General features: G+C 42.1%; 1 protein-coding gene across 5 annotated transcripts in view; it reads left to right on the top strand.

Moving 5' to 3' along the window:
- The first annotated feature begins 21,526 nt into the window (after positions 1-21,526).
- The window catches only part of LOC105497448 (gamma-aminobutyric acid type A receptor subunit alpha5), an 81,481-nt gene continuing 78,826 nt past the window's right edge, over positions 21,527-24,181 (top strand). The window contains exons 1-3 of one of the 5 annotated variants that reach the window (XM_011768543.2): positions 21,527-22,189; positions 23,532-23,591; positions 23,973-24,132. In XM_011768543.2, the coding sequence (XP_011766845.1) occupies positions 24,047-24,132 (86 nt within the window). In that variant the 5' untranslated portion in view covers positions 21,527-22,189; positions 23,532-23,591; positions 23,973-24,046. Of the gene's footprint in view, positions 22,224-22,887; positions 22,907-23,531; positions 23,592-23,972; positions 24,133-24,181 lie in introns of those variants that run through there. The other 4 variants (XM_011768541.2, XM_011768544.3, XM_011768545.3 and 1 more) reach the window with 4 other exon arrangements.

The following is a 24,181-nucleotide window of genomic DNA, read 5'->3' on the forward strand; positions in this document are numbered from 1 at the left end:
CCCTTAGCAAGAATGACCTGGGTGAAAACGAACAGGTAGAAATATATAATGGGAAAGAATCAAAGCAGAAGGGTGAAAAGCCAAAACTAAAACCCAAAGTAATCAATAAATGCAAGCTACTGCTTACTAGTATTCACATCACACATTCCAGCATTTCCACTGGGAAGTGCTGAATTCCACTGAAAAATGACCTATTCCAGCATCCGGAAGTGCAGAACGTTGTCTGAGGGCAGTACAGATGTGCATGTGAAATGCTGCATAGCGCTGCAAGTCCTAATGTCCAGCCCAAGACAGTCACACACTCGCCCCCTGCAGAGCTGGATCCCGAGTGGGAATGAGTTTGCCGTCCCTTTTAGGATGGGTTGGATTCACACTGAGCGCATACAGAACTCAGTCCTCCCGCTTTCTGAGCATGAGAGCATGCTTTCAGATCAGTTACTTCTGAGCCTTAGTTTCCTTGTGCATCAAAAGGAATAGTTAGGGAACCCACTTCAGGAGGGGTTTGTGATGACTAATAATAAAAGCAGGCCGGGTGCAGTGGCTCGTGCCTGTAATCCTAGCACTTCGGGAGGCCGAGGCGGGCGGATAACCAGACGCCAGGAGTTGGAGACCAGCCTGGCCAACATGGTGAAACCATGTTTCCACTGAAAATACAAAAATTAGTCTGGTGTGGTGGCGCGTGCCTGTAATCCCAGCTACTCGGGAGGCTGAGGCAGGAAAATCGCTTGAACCCTGGAGGCGGATGTTGCAGTGAGCCAACATCACGCCACTGCACTCCAGCGAAACTCTGTCTCAAAAAACAAACAAAACAAAAACAACAAACAAAACAACGGTTGTGCAGCGCTCCCATGCAGCGGGTACGGGACAAATGCTGTCAATCTTTAGCTCGCAGACTCCTCACTACACTCTAAACATCAGGCACTGGTGTCACCTCCAATGTAAAGAAGAGGGACAGCTGAGGCACCTGTTTGAAAAGGGAAAGCCGAAGCACACCGTTGACACACCTGTCTGACTCGGAGGCCCGCACCTAATGGTCATGCTGGCCCAGGAGACAGTCAATACATGTTAACTTCAGCTAACAGGATTATGATCACAGTCACTTGGCATTTCTGTTGGGCGTGCAGCAAAAAATAACCGAATATGGTCTGTGAAATGCTCTTTGAAAGAGGGATTTTGGTGCTGAGTTACTTCGGGAATCATTGCATTTTTCTTTTAGACGGTCATAAAACTGATTAGCATATGAAAAGCTCTGAGAAGCCTCAAAATCATGCATCTCTTTAAACCAGAATTTGATGAACTTAGTTGAACCAAAACCCCGCTGATTTTGCTTTTCATATAGTTGCTGTTGTCCTAAATATCCTAAATAATACTTTCACTCGCATGTTGGGGGAGAGCGTGGCACACTGACCTAATTGCGTTATAATAGCTCTCACTTGCATCGTATTTACATATTTCCAAACAACTTGCTGTGCATTTCTTTCATTTCGCCAGAACAGATGTTTTCCTTATACTGGAAGAAGCTGAGGCAGAGAAAGCTTTGGAAACTTTGCAAGTTCACTCAGGTCCAGAACTCCTACAGGAACCCACTTCTTGTCACTTTCTTTTGAGTTCTTTAGCTCATCACAGACATGGGAGGACACTTGATAGGATGACGGGTGTGCTGCAGAAACAATGGAGTGCATCCAACTTAAATTTGTCTTGTATTCTGGAAATAAGGGAGGGCCCTAAGAGAGGACCCTTTCAAGGGTCCAACAGAGATACACAAATGGCATAGTAAAGAAATGAAGAGAATCATAGTGATAATTCAGTTTAGTGTGTGTGTGTGTGTGAGTGTGTGTGTGTGTGTGTGTGTGTGTGAATAAATGAGGAGACCGAGGCCCGGTGACCTTCAGTGATCTGTCAGCTTTGCAGGAGTGCATAGGCTGGTTTGAGTCCAGGAGGCATCGGTGCCCCCAGCCACCTCTGCACTCCACCTGGCTTCCTCCCCCGAGATGGCTGCTCCTCCCCTGAGATGATCACTGTAGTCTCCCTTGTGAATCTTCTTTTGAGCCTTTTTTTTTTTTTAATTGTTGGAAGACCCATTGTTCAGCCATGGAACATCTCATTTCTTTCTATGCATGTTCCCTACGTGATTCACAGTGTCTGCTATTCTCATTTTGCCTCTCGATACTCCCTCTCCACCCCTCGCTGCCACCTCTGTGTCTTGGATGTTCAATCTGTGGGCTATACCAAGTGGGCTTGCTTGCCCTCATTTGGCTCAGTCAATGACAAACATCGGCAGTTGATCGGTGAGCAGGTGGAGGAGATGCTGGGAGTGCTCTTGCTTCAGCTCCCATACTGCCAGGACGCGGTCTGTCCGTGGCATTGTCCTCTTACCAGTGACACAGCCCTTTCTGGTGGTCCTGCTCCCATGGCTACAGACTGCTCTCCCCAGAGTCTACACCAGCTTCCTACCATTTTTATGCTCTGAGTGCTAATGCTGACTGTTGTTGGTGCCCTACAGGAAACCTTTTTCAATTGCCCCTTAGTCTATACCATCTTTTTCTTAACAGCATTTCTATGTCTATAGACAACATTGTTTAAGTAGAAGGACCCTATATGTGCATCTTCATCTCAGACATTTCCCAAGAACTCAAGATTCATGTTTAATAAGCATTTCAAACTTAAAATGCTTAAGACTAAGCTGATATTTCTTTCTCCCTTTCAAATTTGATCTTTTCACAGTCTTCCATGTTTTAGGTTCTGGAAATCCTTCCAGATGTTCAGAATTTACCTTCTCTGTTTCCCACACACCTCCTGTCTGAATGGCAGCATAGTCTGTGGCTCTGCCTTCAACCATCTCTTAACACCTCTGCTGCTACTACTTTGGCTAAAACTATCATCATCTCTTATCTCAATTATTGCAACTGGACTCCACCATTCTGCCCTGGCCCACAGGCATCCCCTTCTGTTAAATTAAATTAAATGTGGCCTGAAACTGCCTTCATACTTTGAGTTCCTGGATAGAGGGCTGTAACCCAAATTAGTATACAAAAAACAACTGCAACCTAACTTAAGTGTGTTATTCTTGTAACAAATATCTTAGTTTCAACCAGTCACAGCCACTGAGCTTCAGCCAATCACATGCTGCCAACTCATCAGACCACACCTGTACAAGGCAAATGCCTCACACCACACAATGCCCCAATAAGGCAAACACCCAGCTGTGACTCATCCAGCTGCTTCTGTATGGCACTTCCCTTTTTAATATGTAAATACTGCCTGCCGTGTAGCTGGGTGGAGCTCTCTGAAACTCTGCCTGTCAGGGTGCTGCCCAATTCATGAATCAAATCATTCTTTGCTCCGTTAAACTGTTTAATTTGTCTAAAGTTTTTCTTTTAACACTTCCCAACACAGAGCTTGCTAAAAGAACATCAGACCAAGTCACTGCTCTGCCCAAACCTTCTGGTGGTTTCACTTTTTTCATGAAACCTCCCAGGTGGTTTCATTTCACTCTGGTAAATAGCCAGAGGTCTTGCTGTGGCCCATAAGGTCACACGGCTGGCCCTAGGACTCCTCTGCCCTCACTGCCTCAAGCCTCAGTCACCCACCCTTCCCACCACACTGGCCTCAGCTCCAAACTTTGAGTGTATCCCAGTGTCCTCCTGCTGACATCTCTTGAACTTGCTGTGCTTTTCTCCTTGATGTTCTTGTCCTGGATTTCTGAAGGACTCACTGCTTCACTTTCTTCAAGTCATATGTCATTTTTCTCTGGACACTGTAGGTAACATCTCAAAGTGTTCCTCCACCAATACTTCCTGTCTACTTTCATTTTATTTTTCTCCTTATCTTTTATCACTAGCTAACATACCATACCTGCCTTCTTTTGTGTTTGACATCTCTCCGCTGGAACATAAGCTCCGTAAAGTAAACATTGTTTTCCATTTTACAAACAGCAAGGCTGGGACTTAGGGAGTTGAAATGACTTGAACAACATGGCAGGGTTAGCAAGTGAATACACCTGGGTCCAAGTGATGATCTTTCTAGGATTTCCACTAAGCAGAGATGCCTTAGAAATGTGATGAAGAACTGGATAAAACTTATGTGGATGTGGACACATGGGACATGGGAGAATGTTTTAAGGGGACATTAAAAATGATACTTTATAACAATTCATGCTTTTTGGGGAAGCAGAGAGCGTTGTTTGTTTTCATTTTATGCCCGAACTTTACCTTCTGTGTCAAAGTGTATCCCCTTACTTGGATGAACACAGAGTGTCAAGCGAGCAAAAGAGTGGTCTGAGAGCTGAGAGTTTCTGGGCACTTGGACTAGGTGGGCACACCATCTTCACATGCATTATCTCAGTTTCTCCTCATCTCCCTCCTAGGAGGCAACTGTCATCATCCTATTTAGAGATGAAAGACCAAAGGGCCCAAATCCCTTGTGCAAGGTCACCCAAATGGTAAGGCGCAATGTCAGTATTTGGACCCAGATCCGTCGGACCCCAAAATCTGTATTCAGAACTGTTACTCCTGCCTGCCAATATTGTTTTTGGTAGAACAGAGTCCCGGGATTCTCAGTTTCCAGTCACTCAGCAGCAGCTTCCTCTGTTGAGTGTATATTGGAAGGCTTCTTTGCTTACGTTAGGAGAAATCATTATGTTTCTTTTAAAACTATGTGGCTCGTTGATGTTAATTTCTTCTAAGCGCTTAAGAAGTATTTTAATTTATGCTGGCATCTGAATTAGTATGGCATTATTTCAAAAGATGACAGTAATTCAAAATTCCGAAGGCTGGAAAACATCCAATCAAAACAAAACCCAAAGCTAACAAAGCCAACAACATCATAGCAGGCAGCACCTTTCCCTGAGGAAGGCAAAGTGTTCTGCAGGCACATGCCCATCCGGAGATGTCTCTGCTATTTTGACAAAGTGGGGATTTTAACCACATTTAGCAAGTGCCGCGATAGTCTGCGAATGTGAACGATTTAACTCAAATGGAAGTTTAGTGTGAGACTGCGTTTCCCGAGTACTTGCCACCTCTTTTGTATCACATTCTCAATTCAGATCAGTGTACTGCAGTCTATTTTTACCTCTCCCAACTCAACATACCGTTGGTTCTGTACAACTATGTATCGGGTGTTCCATTCATCAATAAAATAGTTTTATTGTTCTTAAAAATATACGACAAACTGGTCTTAGGTATCACTCAGCATCTTGTTTCAATGAAGAACTTCTGTATTTTATTCCTCAGCTTTCTTTCTCACAGAAATAGATACCATTCCAAATCTTCTGGTATTTATTTTATTTAATTAATTAATTTTTTTGAGACAGAGTCTCACTCTGTTACCCAGGTTGGAGTGCTGTGGTTCGATCTTGGCTCACTGCAACATCTGCCTCCCAGGTTCAAGCGATTCTCCTGCCTCAGCCTCCCAGGTAACTGCGATTACGGATGCCTGCCACCATGCTCATCTAATTTTTTTTTTTTTTTTTTTTTTTGGTATTTTTAGTTGAGACGGGGTTTCACCATGTTGGCCAGGCTGGTCTTGAACTCCCGACCTCAGGTAACCCACCCACCTTGGCCTCCCAAAGTGCTGAGATTACAGGCGTAAGCCACTGCACCCAGCCTCTTCTTTTAATTTTTTTAACCTGTCATGGCTTGCTAAATCAACGCAGCTGAATTTGATACAAGTTCCATGCTATTTCACTTAGGAATTAACTTGTTTTCCTGGGCTTAAAATATCAAGCAAGCAACACCTGACCTCATCCAAACTCTGCAGATATATTTTTTATCCAAAAAGTTGTGAATGTCAGCAAAAATCCTGGTCTCCTGAATGATAACTTTGTCGGGAAGGTGGATGCAGGCAACCTCATTTTGTAGTGGAGATCCTTGATCATGTTCGGTCAATGACAATATGGAGTGCAAAAAAGAGCTGATTTCTTTCTTTTTCCTACCATTCATCAACCCAGGGTTGCTTGTTTTTCTTTCCAGGGAAGCTGAGTTTCACCTTGATGTGATTGAGGTTCCTCTGCAGGACTCTTCCGGGGTCCTTCATAAAATGTGGATGTCCCTTCTAAGTGATGTTGACATTTTGTGAGAGGTCAACTGTCTGGTTGTTGAGAATGATGATCATTCTCACCATAGACGCTGCAAGAATGGACCACATGCTGTTATTCCCACACTCTCCTCTGTTACTTGTTCAGAGCCTTACCAATGGTGTGTGGTCAAGGTATGTTAAACTTTTACATTGGACCTGTTGTCTCTGCCCTTCCCAGCACCTCTACCCTCTTATCTATTTTATTTATCTAAAATGAACTATTCCTGGTGTGTGTGTGTGTGTGTGTGTGTGTATTTAAGCTACCAGACATGGATATTTCCTCTCCTTCTTGGCAAATATGTGGTCAACTCAACTCTAGATATATTTGAAGTCCTATTTTTAAATACAGGCTGAAACGGGTATCATGCGGTGCAACATTTGTGTACAGGGGAAGCAAACAGGGTGTGAAGCACTATATCCTGAAAGAAAATCATCTTACAATTCCTTTTAGAGAAGCAAAACATATTTATATCCTGACTTGATATGTAAGTTTCCAAGGCTTTCTATATGTGCACCCAGATTAGGCTACAAACACCTAAACCTTTAAAAATAGCATCATGGTACAAGCATTGTTGTGCAATTTGCTTTTTTAAAATTTAAGAATATGTGTATTGAAACAAAATGAATTATTTATAGATAAAAAGATATGATATCTTAGGTTTGATTAGAAGTAATTCTGGCTGGGAGCAGTGGCTCACGCCTGTAATCCCTGCACTTTTGGAGGCCGAGGCGGGTGGATCACGAGGTCAGGAGATGAAGATCATCCTGGCTAACATGGTGAAACCCCATCTCTATTAAAAATACAAAAAATTAGCCAGGCGTTGTGGCGGGTGTCTGTAATCCCAGCTACTCGGGAGGCTGAGGCAGGAGAATGGCATGAACCTGGGAGGCGGAGATTGCAGTGAGCTGAGATGATGCCACTGCATTCCAGCCTGGGGGACAGAGTGAGACTCTGTCTCAAAAAAAAAAAAGGAATTCTGAGGGGATGAGCGAGTGAGGGTAGAGATGTCACAGGACTGGCCGTGAGCTGAGCTGACAATAGTTGTGGCCGGGCCACGTGTGCAAGACAGCACATGTTTGATACTACTACCAAATGACCATGGTTATCCTCATAGAAATAGCGGTATGCATATGCATGATTATTTCTTTTTTTATTTTGAAAATATTTGTATTGTAAAACAAAATCACATGCAAAGTGCACACAACAAAATATTTAGGAAAACAATTTATCATCAAGCGAACATCTGTGGAGAAATGGTGGCAATTTGTGCTCTTGCTCTCTTGCTTCTCTGTGAGCTTAGTGATTTACATGAATCTTTTCTTCAGAAAGAACTTTTGGCTTAATTTTTCTGTTTCGTCTTCCATTTCATTGATTTCTGGCCTTATATTTAGTATTGTCTTTTTACTTGTTTGGCAGATACTGCCCTTTTTAAAAAAAATTATCTTCTTAAGGTAAAATCTTGGGAAGCTGAATTTAGATTCTGTTTCTTATCTAATAGAACCATTTAAAGTTATAAGTTTTCCCCTACACACTGCTTTATCTTTACCACATAAATTTTCATATATTGCATTTTCGTTATTACATTTAAAATATTTTCTAATTTTTCTTTTGTGTTCTTTTTTTTGTGATCAGTAGGTTATATAGAAATGTGTTATTAATTTCCAAAAACTTAGGGGACTTTTTCAGAAAGCTTTTAATTATTAATTTCTAACTTAATTACATGTGGTCAGAGAACATACTCTATATGATTCAGTTCTTTAAAATTATTGAGACTTGCTTACTGCTGCAGCATACGCTCTATTTTGGTGAAAGTATCATGCATACTTGAAGAAAACAAAAAAGAATATTTTGCAATTGTTGAGGGTGACCTTATGTAATATCAGCAAGTCCAGGAGGGCAGTTAGTGTTTGCCACTTGCGTGTTGCATATATATGTGTATATGAAAATTGGTTTTATGCATGAACCTTGTATTCAGCAATCTACTAAACACGTGTATTAATACTAATAATTTGTCTCTTGACACTTGGTTTTTCTATGGACATAATAATATAATCCAGTTATAATGAAAGTTGTATTTCTCATTTTGTTTACTTTTTTTTTTTTTTTTTTTTTTTGAGTTGGAGTCTCTGTTGCCCAGGCTGGAGTGTAGTGGTACCATCTTGGCTCACTGCAACCTCTGCCTCCTAGGCTCAAATGATTCTCACATCTCTGCCTCCTGGGTAGCTCAGATTACAGGTGCCCGCCCCCATGCCCGGCTAATATTTTCAGTACAGACGGGGTTTCACCATGTTGGCCAGGCCGGTCTCGAACTCCTGACCTCAGGTTATCTGCCCAGCTTGGCCTCCCGAAGTGCTGGGATTACAGGTGTGAGCCACTGCGCCCGGCCTTCTGATGCTCTTTCTTAAGTTTCTGTTTATTTTAACTGATGCGTTGATAACAGATCTTTCATCAGATTAAATATATTCCTTTAGATACTTCATGTGGTATTTTAATTATGAAAGATAATTTAATTTTTTCTATATTTACTAAAAGAGAATAAAGTTTTTTGGTTGTTGTTACTTGTGAGCTGTAAGAATTGTGCAAATGTTAAACTAACTTCAGATTCCAGAAATGAATCCCAAGTTGGTCATGATATTTAGAATTCTTATAAATTGCTGGATATTATCTGATATATATTTAATTGTACCTCTTTTTATCAGAGGGATTGTCCAGAACATTTTCTTTCTTATAATTTCCATTTAGATTTTGGTATTGCAGTTTGGCTTTAGAAAAATGTTAGAAAATATTTCTTTATTCTTTGAAGAATATGTGAAATAATTGTTTTATGTCTTTCTAAAATGTTTTATGGAATCTAGGCCTAGAGTTTTCTCCACTAATTTTAATTATGGATCCAATTTTGTTAGTAGTAATGGTATTCATATTTGTATTTTTAGTGCATCAGTTATGAGAAGTGTGTTTCTCTAGGAACTTGTTCATTTCACCTAAACTGTCAAATGTTGACATTAACTTTTATAATTTTTAAAATTATATTTTAATATTTGTAGGATCTGTAGTGATTACCCTTTTTAAATTCATATTAGCAATTATTTGTACCTTGCCTACCTTCCCTCCTTTGTTCCTGATCAATCTGGTCAGGAGTGAATCATTTTTATTTATCTTTTCATACCAACTTTTGGCCTTTTGGATGTTGCTATAGTTTGAACATTTGACCCTCCAAACCTCTGTTGAAACGTGAGCCCCAGTTTTCGAGGTGGAGCCTAATGGACAGTGTTTGGGTTATGGGGGCGGAGTTCTTGTGAAAAGATTAATGCCCACCCTAGGAGGGAGGGAGAGAGGCAGTTCTCCCTCTGTTTGTTCCCTGGAAAGCTTGTTAGAAAGAGCCTGGTGCCTCCCTCTCCTCTCTCTTGCTTTCTTTCTCACCATGTGATCTCATCACACAGGGGCTCCCCTTCCCGGTCCACCTTGAGTGGACGCAGCCTGAGCCCTCCCCAAATGCAGATGCTGGCGCTCTGCTTCTTGTACAGCCTCCAGAACCATGAGCCAAATAAACCTCTTTTCTTTATAAATTACCCAACTTCAAGTATTCCTTTATAGCAACACGAATAAAGACAGCTGTTATTTTAAATTTATTTCTGCTCTCATTTTTATTTTTAAGAGCCAAGTTCTCACTCTTGTCTCCTAGGCTGGAGTGCAGTGCTGTGATCACAGCTCAGTACAACTTGAACTCCTGGGCTCAAGAAATCCTCCTGCCTCAGTCTCCTGGGTAGCAAGGACTACAGGTGCATAATACTGTGCCCAGACAGTTTTTCTATTTTTCGTACTGACAGGGTCTCACTATGTTGTCCATGCTGGTCTTGAACTCCTGGCCTCAAGTGATCTTTCCACCTTAGCCTCCCAAAGTGCTGGGATTACAGCTGTGAGCCACTGTGCCTGGCCTCTTAGTTTTGTATATATTTCTTTTTACTTTCTTTGTATTTAATATGTTTTCCTTTTTGCAAAATTTTCTTATTATTAGGCTTTTTCTGTATATATGTAATTTTCAATTCCCATCAGATCATAACTTTGGCTGTCTCCTGAAGTATTGATGTGGCATATTTTTTTATCATTCAGTTTAAAATATTTTAAAATTTCTTTTGTGCATCCTTCTTTAACTCAAGAGTTATTTAGAAGTATGCTTTCTAACTTTCAATTATTTTGAGATTTTACAGGTTTCTTTTTTCTTATTCTGTGAGGCTTTTGCTTGTATGATTTTTGTTTTTGATTTTCAGCTTAATTCACTATACTCTGAGATCATACTCTTTATTTCTTTGTTACCCAATTGATGTGTTTTCTACCTTGTTGGGTACAATTGATGTGTATTCTACCTTGTAGGGGACAGTGTTTTCAGTGTGTGGCCATGTAACTTTAAACAGTGTTAAAAACAGGGAATTATTTAACTCTTCTGTATAGGTACTTGTTCTTTTCAGTTGCTTTCTAAAAATCACTGCTGAGAGAAGTGAGTAAAACCCTTCCATGATGATTGGAGATTTTTCTGTTTCCTCTTAAGTTCTGATAATTCTGACAATTTATATACATTTGAGTCTAATATTAAAAGATACTACAACTTTGGAATTATTCAGAAATTTGGAATTATTAATTATTTGAAATATGAAATTACTATATCTTCTTAGTAAATTATGGGATACCTCTCTTTATCACTAGCAAATCTTTTTGCTTTAAAGTCTAGTTTATCTGATATTAATATGACCATACTGGCATTCTTTTGGTTAGTGGCTAAATGGTCTATCTTTTCTCATCCTCTACTCTCAAACTTTCTAGATCCTTGCTTTTACTGTGTATTTCCTTCCACAGAACATATGGAAGTTATCTTTAGCACCTTTGCAGGGTTACTTTAGAATTTTATGTATCATGCAATATCAAAGTCTAAGATAAATAATTACTTTTACAAATTTCTAGACAAATGTTGAACTTCATGTTGTGACTTCAGTCTCACATGAGTCTCACTTTTCCCAAAACAATTAGTTGAGAACTGAGAAGTAACCCTAGTCCACAAGTGACTTGTAGGAATTACCGGCTTGATGTAATGGGCCATAAGACCTGCTTTTGGAGGGTGATCATGACCCTGCTTCTACTGAGCTTTCTACGGAGCTGGATAAGCTCCCCATTGTGTTTATTCACAGCTAAAACGTAAATGCTCACCCGCTTTACACAGAACTGGCCAGCTGGAGCTCATAAAACACAGAGGATGTGGTGCACACTCCTCGTTTATCATCAGAATACAGATGCATCTATTAAAGGTCAATTCACTGTCTTTCTTGGTCTCACAGTCACATAAAGAAAACATTAAAACATTTCTAAATGCAAGCTGCATTAGAATACGTATAAAACTAGAATAGAAACTTCTATTTCTGGAAATGTAATGGGATTCTTTAAATGGCTACCTACACAATGAAAGTAAATCAGGGATAAATTATGACAGACCTATTCCATGTAGTGATGTGCTTCTTAGAAAGTAAGTGACATTCCCAAGGGTGAATAACGAAGGAAACAACAAGCTGGATCTGCTGAGCGGTTACCTTGGAGAAACGGAAGATTATGCATTGGACCCAAAGAAAGAGGGGGCCCAACCGGATATTTCTACGTTGAATTAGGACACGTAAACTCCTACAATCGCAGTGAAGGGGAGGGCCAGCTAAAAAGCTGCTTTCCAGAAAAGGCAGCGTTTTAGGAAACTTGTTTCTGCTGTGGCTTCTGAAGAAAAGAAGAAAAAGGAGAAGAGAAGGAGGAGAAGAGAAGGAGGAGGAGGAGAGTCTATTATGAATATGTGAGGCTGTAGAACTGCCTTGGAGTTTGGAAATCAACACTCTACAACCTCTTGGCCAGAGAAAAATCCAAAACAACAACAAAAAATTAGATTAAAGTAAATCCAGGTCGGTAAACCCAACACAAGTAGAAAAAAACCCCAGAAATCCTCATGGAAGAAAAGTATTCCCAATTACAAGTTGCAGAATTTACACACATAAGTACACAATTACCCAACACTAAGTAAACGAGACATCATCACACAGGCAGTCAACGGGAGAAACAAATTAGACCGACAAAGACATCAGGTACTGGAATATTCAGACATCTGTATACAATAGCCATGCTGACATTACTATATATTTTAAATACAAAATTATATATATGATTTATGTGTACATGCACATAATTATTGTGTTTAGAATATATATAAATGTTAGAGGCCAGTGCGGTGGCTCATGTCTGTAATCCCAGCACTTTGGGAGACCGGGTGGACAGATCACTTAAGGTCAAGAGTTCGAGACCAGCCTGGGCAATATGGTGAAACCCTGTCTCTACTAAAAACACAAAAAGACCTATCAGGGTGAGGTGGTTCATGCCTATAATCCCAGCTATTCAGGAGGCTGAAGCATGAGAATCCCTTGAACCTGGGAGGCAGAGGTTGCAGTGAGCTGCACTCCAGCCTGGGGGACAGAGTGAGACTCCATCTCTAAACAAACAAACAAACAAACAAATAAATAAATAAGAAAAGTCAGCAAGGAACAGGAAACTATCAAAATGAGAAGGCACATTTGACAAATAAACCAAATACAACTTTTGGAAAATAAATGCTGTCATTAAGACTAGATTCTTATCCATAGCTTAAATAAATGAGGCAGCATGAAGGAAAATTCACAAACCGGCAAATAAAAATAAATGTAGCACGCAAAAGGAAGTTGAAAATATGTGAAGTTAAGAAATACGGATGACAGAGCGAGAAGTCTTAATGATAGCTCGTTAATATGCTGGAATGAGAAAATAAGTAAAACAAGGGAGCAGTCCGGATTTTTAAAACTGTATTAGAAACCACAAAATCATAGAATAGAAAAGCATCTAAAAATGTACACTGAGATACACTGAGTATACTCAAAAAACACTGAAAGAGAGAGGAAGAAAGAGAGAAGGGGAGGGTCTTACCAAGATATTTTTCAGATTGAAAAAATTCCCACACACACACATGCACACGTGCACACACACACACACACACACACACACACACACACTGAAGCATGTAATCCAACAGACATATACTAAGGAAATCTAAATAATGAACTTCACCAGAGAAGAGGAAGAAAAAAGACTCCAGGAAAAAGATATTCAACAGTAAAAATAGTGAAAGAAAAGGTAAAATTTTAAAAAACACTGTGTAGAAATCACAGTAATAATAGTGTCTAATCCATGGTGTTATAAAAAAGAGGGATTTAAAATAGTGACTGGAAATGGCATGTGTGCCTGGTCAGGGATGATAGGTGTTCAGATTTTAAAAGCACTTAATCAGACAGAGGGTGGACTCTTGATGAATTTTAGACTCTTGAAATTTATTTATTTATTTTTATTTTTTGAAATGGAGCCTTGCTCTTTCACCTAGTCTGGAGTGCAGTGGCATGATCTCAGCTCACTGCAACCTCCGCCTCCTGGGTTCAAGGGATTCTTGTGCCTCAGCCTCCGGAGTAGCTGGGACTACAGGCACCTGCCACCATGCCCAGGTAATTTTTTTTTTTTTTGTATTTTTAATAGAGAGGTGGTTTCATCATGTTGGCCAGGCTGGTCTCGAACTCCTGATCTCAAGTGATCCACCTGCCTCAGCCTCCCAAAGTGCTGGGATTACAGGCGTGAGCCACCGTGCCCAGCTAGACTCTGAAAATTTAAATGGAAAAACACTTAGAGAGTAGAGAAAAAATTCTTCAATTCATTAGAGGAAAAATAAGTGGAATCAGGAAAAAGATAAGAAGGGAAGAATAAAAACGACAGAGCAAATAAAAACATGAAATAAGACAGGAGAAAGTATAAAAATGAATGCAAATGTATACCTGATCATTATTACTGCAAATAGTGTAAACCAGGGGTCAGAACTTTTTTTTCTGTAAAGAACCAGGGAATAAGTATTTTACGTTTTGCAGACCAGTTGGTTTCTGTCACAATCACGCACCTTTGTCATTGCAGAAAGAAAGCATCCGTGGACAATGTAAAAATGGACAACTGTCTTCCAATAAAACCTTGTTTATAAAACTAAGCAGTAGGCTGGATTTCAACAATGGGCCATGATTTACTGACTCCTATTCTTAACTTATTTTAAAAATGCAGAAGTTAAGATTGGGAACAAGGCAAGGATGTCCTCTTTTACCACTTCCATTTAATTTCCTACTGAAAGTCCTAGCAAGTGCAATATGACAAAACAGGGAAATAAAAGGTATGCAGATTGTGAAAGAAGAAATAAAATAGTCTTTGTACATAGATTCCACATTGCAACTGATACTTGAGAAGCTATCAGTTTCTTAAATCTTAAATGTTCTAATCACACACACATGCATACACCCTGTAACCATGTGAGGTGATGGACAGGTCAATTTGATAGATTGTGGTAATTATTTCACAATATATATTTATGTCACATTGGGCTGGGGGCAGTAGCATGTTCCTATAGTCCCAGTTACTCAGGAGACTGAGGTGGGAGGATCACTGGAGACCAGGAGTTCAAGGTTGCAGAGAGCTATGATGGTGCCACTACACTCCAACCTGGGAGGCAGAATGAGGATGTGTCTCTCAAAAAAAAAAAAAAAAATGAGGCTGAGGCGGGTGGATCATGAGGTCAGGAGTTCGAGACCATCCTGACCCACATGGTGAAAACCTGTCTCTACTAAAAGTACGAAACTTAGACAGATGTGGTGGCATGCCCCTGTAATCCTAGCTACTCAGGAGGCTCACGCAGGAGAATCACTTGAACCTGGGAGGCAGAGGTTGCTGTGAGCCAAGATCATGCCACTGTACTCCACTCTGGGTGACAGCGCAAAACTTCATCTCAAAAAAAAAAAAAAAAAAAAGAGAATCAAGTGGAACGTCCTTGTTGAATGCCTGGGACATTCAATGGAGTCACCACAGGAGACACAAATTAGAGTGGGCTAAACTGGTTCTAGAATAAAGCTACTATAAACCTTCTGTAACAAAGCTTAAAAACAAGCTTCCAAAAGATCCACTTGAACTTCAAGTAATTTAAATTTCTGCCAGCATGAGGTACAACCTTCTTGAAAGGAAGACAACCAAACCTAGACACTCAACAACAGGATATGAACAATGCGTAACCTCCAATACGAAAAAGTAGCAGACATGACAAGAAGCACAAAAATGTAGTTCATAATCAGAAGAAAAATCAGTCAAGCAGTCTACATAAATAGAACCAAAAGATGACAAAGTTAGCAGGCAATGGCTTTAAAATGCTATGATAAATATGCTCTTAGATTTAACTATGAAAATAACAAGGAGAGACATGAAAGATATTAAGGAAAAAAACAAAACTTCCACAGATGAAAAATGCAATGCCTAAAGTGAAAAATACATTGAATAGACTCAATAGCAGTCCAGACACTGCAAAAGAAAAGATCAATGAACTTGAAGAAAGAGAAATAAAAAGTATCTAAAGTGAAGCACAGAGAAAAAAAAAAAAAAAAAAGCTGACCAAACTTCAGTGGCCTATGGGGACAATAAAAGGCAGAAAAGGAAGATGCAGAAAGAAAGATGTAAAAAAAAAAAAAAAAGTAAAAAAAATTTCCAAATTTGATGAAAACTATAAGCTAACATATCCAAGACTCAAAGAATTCCAAAACAGAATAGAAAAAAGAAAGAATAAAGGAAAGAAAAATACACCCAAGTCACAAATTCTAACTGAAATACTAAAAAAAAAAAAAGATGAACATCTTGAAATCAGACACAAAAAAAGACATATTGTTTATAGAGAAATAAAGAGGAGTATGACAGCAGTCTTCATGTTAGAAAAAATGCAAGCCAGAAGACAGTGGAACAGGGCTTTGAGTACAGTCATGGGTCACTTAATGATAGAAATACGTTCTGAGAAACACATCATTAGGTGATTGGTGTCATTGTGTGACTATCACAGTGTATTTACACAAACCTAGATGGTATAGCCTACTACATACCTGGGCTGTATGGCATAGCCTATTGGCATTAAAGATAAAAAATGCAACATCTGTTTAAGGCACTTGCCATGAGTGGAGCTTGTAGACTGGAAATTGCTCTGGGTGATTCAGTGAGTGAGTGGTGAGTGAATGTGAAGACCTGTGACACTACTGTAGACTTTTTAAAAACACTGACTATACACTTAGGCTACACTAAATTAAAAAACAATTAAGTAATTGTGTTGTGACATTACAATGGCTATGATGTCACTAGCTAATAGGAATTTTTCAGCTTCATTATAATGTGATAGGACCACCATTGAATATTCATTCCATCATTGACTGAAATGTCATTACACATTGTATGACTGTATGTGTTTCTTGACTTACAGTGGGCTCACATCCTGATAAATCCATTGCAAGCTGAAACTATTGTAAGTCGAAAATGCATTTAATAAACCTAACCTAGGAAACATCATAGCTTAGCCTAGCCCACCACAAACGTGTGCAGAACAGTTACATTAGCTTATAATTGGGCAAAATAATCGAAAACAACTCCTATTTTATAACAAAGTGTTGAATATCTCATGCAATTTATTGACTACTTACTGAAAGTCAAAGACGGAATGGTTGGTGGGTACTTAAAGTGTAGTTTCTCCTGAAGCATCACTTTTACTCTATCATAAAGTCAAAAATCATAAGTTGAACCATTGTAAGTTGGTGAACATCTGTACATATAAAAATATCTGTACATACAGACACATTCAAAAATTTTCAGAATTTTGGAATTCTATACTGAGAAAAAAGTATCTTTAAAAAGTGAAAACGAAAGAAAAACGTTTTCAGAGAAATAAGTTTGTAGAACTCACCACAGAACACCTGTGCTGCAGGAAGTAACGAAGGGTTTTCTATGAGCAGAATTAAAGTCATACCCCCCAAAATTGTTTTCTCATTTGAAAACCTATTTTAAAAATAATTGACTGTTCTACAAGGAACTCAAACAAAACAGCAAGAAAAACAAAGTGTCCCATTAATATGAGGGCAAATGACATAAAGAGACGTGTTTTAAAAGAAGATGTAAAAATGGACAATAAACATATGAAAAAATGCTCAACATAATTAATCATCAAAGAAATGAAAATTAAAGGTGCAATAAGATACCACTTTACTCCTGCAGGAATAGTCATTATTAAAAAGTCAGCAAACAACAGATGTTGGCATGCATGTGATGAAAAGCGAATGCTTATACATTGTTGGTGGGAATGTGAATTAGTACAACCTCTATAGAAAATAGGACAAAGGTTTCTCTGAGAACTAAAAGTAGATCTACCATTCCATCCAGCAACCCCATGCTGTACATCTACCCAAAGGAAAAGAAGTCACTAAATGAAAAAGACCTGCACATGTATGTTTATCACAGCACAATTCACAATTGCAAACATATGGAAACAACTTAAGTGCCCATCAACTGAGTGGATAAAGAAAATCTGGTGCATATATACACCACGGAATACTGCTTATCCATAAAAACGGATAAAATAACATTCTTTGCAGCAGCTTGGATGGAACTGGGGGGCCATTATCCTAAGTAAGTAACTCAGGAACAGATAAATAAATACTGCACGTTCTCACTGATAAGTGGGAGCAAAGCTCTGGATATGCAGGGACTTCCAGAGTAATGAATACTGGAGACTCAGAAGGGAGAAGGATGGGCGGGAGGTGAAAGATTACCTACAGATGAAAGATTACCTACTGGGCACAATGTACACTATTTGGGTGAAAGATACACTAGAAGCCTTGACGTCACCACTGCACGATTCATCCATGTAACCAAAAACAACTTGTGTCCTTAAATCTATTGAATTTTTTTTTAAAAAGAAAAGACATGTCAACAAGACTTGGCACCTTGATATTCTACATTCACAAACTGAAAAAAGAAAAGAAATTGTTAAAGCGAAATATAAGTCACTGAATGCAGAAGTCATATGTGTGACAACAAGAGTGAACAGGACAGGAAGTAAAAAAGAAGTATATTATTGTAAGTTTCATACACTATACTGTACATGAAGTGGTATTAATTAAAGGTAGACTGTAGGCTGGGCGTGGTGGCTCACACCTGTAATCCCAACACTTTGGGAGGCTGAGGTGGGAGGATTCCTTGAATCCAGGAGTTCCCTTGAACCCAGCCTGGGCAACATAGTGAGACCTGGTCTCTAATAAAAATTCAAAAATTAGCTGGGTGTGGTGGTGCATGCCCATAGATCCAACTAGTTGAGAGGTTAAGGTGGGAGGATCACTTGAACCCAGGAGTTCGAGGTTGCAGTGAGCTGAGATTTCACCACTGCATTCCAATCTGGGCAAGAGAGCAAGACTCTGTCTCAAAAAAAAAAAAAAAGAAAAAAAAAGAAAAAAAAAGGTTATGCTAAGTTAAAGATGCCTGCTGTAAACCCTAGGGCCATCACAAAATAAAATTAAATAATGGCATAATAGGGATATAAATACAACACTAATGAAGATAAAATAGATACAATGAAATTAGAAAAAAATTTAGTATCTTTTAAAAAGCCCCATTTGCCTCTATTTTCCTAGTTACACAAAGGAGGCAAAGTGTGAAAAAGAATAGACCATGTTCTTCTAAGGACCTATGTCAGGTGTCAGTAGAATGGAGGTGATGCAGGAGGGTGGGAATGGATGCCCAATGTTGCTAAAGCTGTGGGGTGTCTTCTCTTTTCATTTTTTAAAATCCAGAAATGTAGATATGTTCATTCATCCATTCACTGATGTAAAACCTGGTTTCTGAGGTGTTCAGCTTGCTGACTGATCTATGTATACGTCACCATCACAATCACACTCACTCACATTTCCATCACCTCGCAGAGCTGCCCTCTTTTGTGTGTGTGATGAGAACACATGAGATCTACCCTCTTAGCATGTGTCAAGTATACATCGCAGTGTTGTTAGCTATAGTCACAGTGTTGTACAGTGGATCTCCAGAACTTACTCATCTTGCATAACTGAAATTTTGTATCCTTTGACCAACATCTCCCCGTCTCTCCTTCTCCCAGACCCTGGCAACCACTATATACCCAGTAATCCCCTTTCTGGGGATATAGTCAAAGGAAATAAAATCAATATCTGAAACAGGTATCTGAACTGTCATGTTCATTTTGGCATTTTTTACAATAGCCAGATAATGGAACAATCTAAATGTCTGCCAATGGATAAATGAATAAAGAAACTGTGACATATACACACACACATATATATATGTATATATACACACACACATATATACACACACACGCATACACACACACATATAGGTATATGTATATACATACATATATGGCAGAATATTATTTAGCCCTAACAAGGAAATCCTGCCATTTTTGACCACATGGATGAACTTGGAGAACATGCTTGGTGAAATAAGCCAAGCACAGAAAGACAAATAGCACATGATCTCGCTTATACGACGGCACTGTGTTCATGTCTCAGCCACATCTACCACATCCACCCATGCAAACACAGCCACTGTCTCAATTCCCGCCCCTGACTGGGGTACAGGTGGGTGCTCTGTGAACACATGCTCTACTCCTGGCCCAGCTTCCTCATCTGCAGCTATTTCAGGCTGTCACACTGGAAATGAAATTCTTATCAAGACTGGGCCAAGACCGAGGTTGTGTGGAACTAGGGTGCCCTCTACTGTCTTCCACAACGATCACGTCATTGCTTAATTTCATTCAATAAAGAGAAAATGCTAATGGAACAAATGGGAATTCAACGGATAGCCCATTATTTCTCAGCACAAATACAGAATTCCATAGTAAAACAAAAATCATTGAAATGGTAGTAAGTACTCTTCTAGCAATGTGAGTTTCTATAAGGTTCTGATAGGCCTTACGATTTCACTGTCCCCTCAGGGCAGTCCATCTAAAGTGAGGCTATGTTATGTTACATAAACACTAGGAGGAGAGAGAGTGGCATAGCATTTCATTACAGGGAAGAGAAAAGAATGTAAGCAACATGCTGAAATACAATGTTAAAGAATGACTCTAGCTTAAGATGATTTTTATATATTCAATAATATGTGTTGTGTGGACATAAAGCTGATAGAAAGTGTACCAAAAAAATGGAAGTTTTAAAGATAATCCATCAAAAGAACATATTTACTTACAGCTGACATTTCTTTTATTGTTGAGAATTAATGTCTATAACCCTCACTAATACAAAAGTCATCCCTTGTTTATATACATTTATTTTTGCAAACTCACACTGAACGACTTTGTGTGACAAACTGTGAAGTTTTAAATTGACCAATTCTTCCAACTCTTTGATTTGCATTATGCTGTTTAATCCTGAGAGAAGAGCAGCTGTCGCTGGTATTAGGTGTTAGAATTCCAACACCTAATAGGTGAAAATTATATTAGGCTGATCATAAAACCATGTTGTTAACTTTCTAAAATTTAATGTCTACCAAGGAATTTCACCCTAGTGGTACATCTTTTGAGAAATTAGAAAACGAAGAAATGCATGCGTTCAATGGTCCATTTCAGCATTAGAAAATTCAAATTAGCATCTTATTTCATTCATATTTCCTGAAGAACCACTGGAAACAGTTATTTAATAGTGTGGCTAAATGTATAGTCAGAGAAACACTTCCTGTATATTTGCACATTTATGTATATTTATGTCCTATTCCTGGAATAGATTTACAAGTTCTGTTTTTCAGAAAATTTCAGAGTTTCTGGAATGTGCAGAAGTATTAGTAGGTAACTTAGATTTGGAATACACTGTATTAGAGATAATTGGAAAAATGAAAGGCTTCCTACACTGGAAGGTCAAAGATCTTTCCCGGAGGGGAGCTAAGAATTTGCCTTTGCTTACCATTATTCTGTTAAAAGAGACCATGAACAACGCAGTTTCACAAAAGGAATGGGAGAATGGTGTAAGTAAACCTCCCCATCACGTTCTCAGTGGCTTTCCTTTAAGTCTTGAACGTTTTCCACTGGGTGTTACAGTCGAGAGTCCCCCAACTCCTGAGGAAGCAAGAGCCCGCACCCCCGGACGATGCGCTCTTGCTTGTGTTGTTTGAAGGGTCCCTGCTGCCCCGCAGTTGTTATTAATGCCACCCTCACCTCCCAGGGACTGCACCACTAGGACCGACGACACACCGACGGAATGACCATAGTAAGACCCCATGTACATGGCTAACGAGGCAGTGACCCCATGTGGCTCGGAAGCCCTGCTGGGAAGATCCCGCCCGGTCACCCCAGACGCGCTCTCCGACCTGCACCCCCAGGGCCCTTTCCCGTTGCTTGTTGTCAAGAAACAGAACTTCAGAAAACCCCCAGATAAACACTGCATTAGGTGAGGATTTCATTCTAATCCAGTCCAGTGTGACCCTGGCTGTCCCTCCCTTAGCAATGCATACCTGTCTATGAGGGAGATGGAAAGAATGTCCAAGGCCAGTTTCTTTCAGAAGCGCCTAGAGATGCGCATGTACAGGGGTGTCATGGAGCACCCGGGAAGGACCAGGCCTGGGCAGGGAGGCGCTGGGGCAGACTCCAGGGAGCAAAGCTCTCCAAGTCCCGACCTCCGTCACCCGACTGCTGACCCTGCCTTCCCATCCCTGCTGCACAAGGGAGCGGTGGTGACTACTCGAGGCGCTGAAGATACTGTTGAGGGCCCTGAAGAAACTTCGGCAGGGCAGGGCCTCTCCCCTTGCAGGCCGAGCGCGGGCCCTGCGCCCTCCCCCTCCGCCGAGCCCGGCCGAGGGCGCGTTTGCGAGAGTCTGGCGGCCTCTACCGGAGCGCTCCGCAGAGGGCCGATGCTCCAGCCCGGAGACGACATGTGGCGCTCGGGCGAGGTGAGAGCGGGCGTGAGTGCGCCGGGGGCGCGGGGGGCTCTGCGGCGGGCGGCGCGCGGCCCCGGGCGCGGCGCGGAGCGGAGCTGCAGGGCGGCGGCGGGAGCGCGGGGCGCAGGAGCCGCTCCGCCCGGGAGCGCCGGGGAAGTTAGCGCTGGCAGCATGGGGCGGTGACGCCGCACCGGCCTTCCGCGTCTGCCAGCCGGGCGAGAGCAGGCGGAGGAGAAGGAGGATGCACCCTCACCGACGGCTCGCCTCCCGGGGCCGGCGCGCAGGGTGAGCCCTGGGCGCGCCGGGCCGGGGCAGTGGGGTAAGAGGACGCGAGCGGGGAAGAGAACCGGCGGCCCCGGCTCGGTCCGCACCCCTTCTCCTCGGGGCGCCGGAGCGGCAGGCTGCGTGGCCGGGGAGGAGAGGTGCAGAGCAGGCGGGGCGCGCGGCCAGGCCAGAGCGCAAACTTTACCCCGGCGACTGCGGGGCTGAAGCCGGGCACGGAAGGGCGCGGGGTCCGGGCGGTTCAGCCCTGCCGGACGGGGCACCGGGGTGCAGTGACCAATTGGGGGTGGGGGACACCCGCTGCCACCATCGCAGGAGCCGGAGGGGAGAGATCGCCCACCTGGAAGGCCAGCGTCAGCCCCGGGGCTCTGAGGCGCGCGGCGTCCCGGCGCTGCTCGCGGGGTGGACTCGGACCCCGCGGGGGTGGCGCGCGCGAGTCGCGCGGGGTGCTCGAGGCCAGGGGACTCGGAGCCGCCGCTGCACCGCACGCTCCCAGCCCAGGAGGAAGGCGCTGCCCGGCGGAGCGCTCGACTCGGACCCGGGGCAGGACCCGGGGAGGTCTGCGAAAGCCGGGAGCGAGCAGGGGAGGGCCCGGGAGCTGGAGACCCTCGGCGCGCCGCTGCGGACCGGGCGGGTGGCAGACCGCGGGTGCCAGGGCGACCCAGGCTGCGGCTCCGCAGTGCAGCCCCCGCGCCCACCTGCCCTGGCGCGCCGGCCCTGGTGAGCCTCTGTGGGGGTCGGGAGGGTCGTGGGAGCGCAGCCTCTCCTGGGGGTCCCTGGCTCGGGGCTGAGGGGCGGCTGGAGGCGCCGCCCGGGTTTCCCGCATGCAGCGCCGCGTGCTCGCCGCCTGGCTCTGGCCCGGGCCCCGCGACGAGCCCCAGGACGCGCCCAGGCGACCACCGCATGGCACCCTGCCCTTCTTGGCAGGAGTCGCAGAAGGCCTTCGCTTCCGAGGTGGAAGTACCTGTTGTGCCTCCCAATTCCGGAGTTTGCGGGGGTTGGGGGTGGGGGGGCTTGTTGGGAAAACGCTCTTTTCGAAGCATTCTGTTCGGATGCCGTGAGCACCTATTTGCGTTATGCGCATACTGAGAAATGCGCGTTTTCGCGAAGGTTGGTCGTTGAGCCCAGGGACAATGTCTGCCTGGATCTCAAATGCATTAATTAAGGTCCAGCACTGAGCGGAGAGACTTCCACAGATGCAGTGGTTAAGTTATGTAGTCACGGGGACCGAATGCCGGGAAAGTAGCCACACTCTTTTATAGGCAGTTGTTACAGTATTGTGATCCTGCAGAAAACCTGTTTCTTAAATGTGCTTTTCCCCACTTCTTTCCACATACTTTCTCAGTGCCTTGCAGAGAGAGGAGTAGCTTGCTGGCTTTGAACGCGTGGCAGATATTTCAGAAAGGTAAAATTATTGCACTTGTGGATTTGATGGATACAAAATACAGTCGCTCAGATAACTAAAGCGTTTATTTTAATAATTGGACTAATGGTTTATTTGATAACATACTGAAAGACAAAACAGACTATTTGAGTGGAAAACAATAAATTAGGATGATTCTGCACCCTGACTAGAAGCAAAAATAAGCCTTTTGTTACTTATTTTTATGTTCCAACTTACTGCCCAGTGAGGGTGGTGGAAAATACCTGGTGTGCAGCTGTCCTGGGGAAGGACAGCAGGCTCCTTTCTTTGCAAATTGTTGTGATAGCAGTGTGATTTCATTCCAGGAACTGTGACACAACAGCATTGATGTTCACGTGCTTCCCCGCTTTGTGTGCTTTTCAGCTTCAAGATCAGGCTGGAGAAGGGAAGAGTTATTCCCCCATATTCACCTGCTTCAACTACTATTCTTATTGGGAATGGACAATGGAATGTTCTCTGGTTTTATCATGATCAAAAACCTCCTTCTCTTTTGTATTTCCATGAACTTATCCAGTCACTTTGGGTAAGTTACCATCTGTGCTTTTATTTTATGATGTGAGGGACACTGGTGC

The sequence above is a fragment of the Macaca nemestrina genome, chromosome 7, assembly GCF_043159975.1.
Source record: "Macaca nemestrina isolate mMacNem1 chromosome 7, mMacNem.hap1, whole genome shotgun sequence".
NCBI lineage: Eukaryota > Metazoa > Chordata > Mammalia > Primates > Cercopithecidae > Macaca > Macaca nemestrina.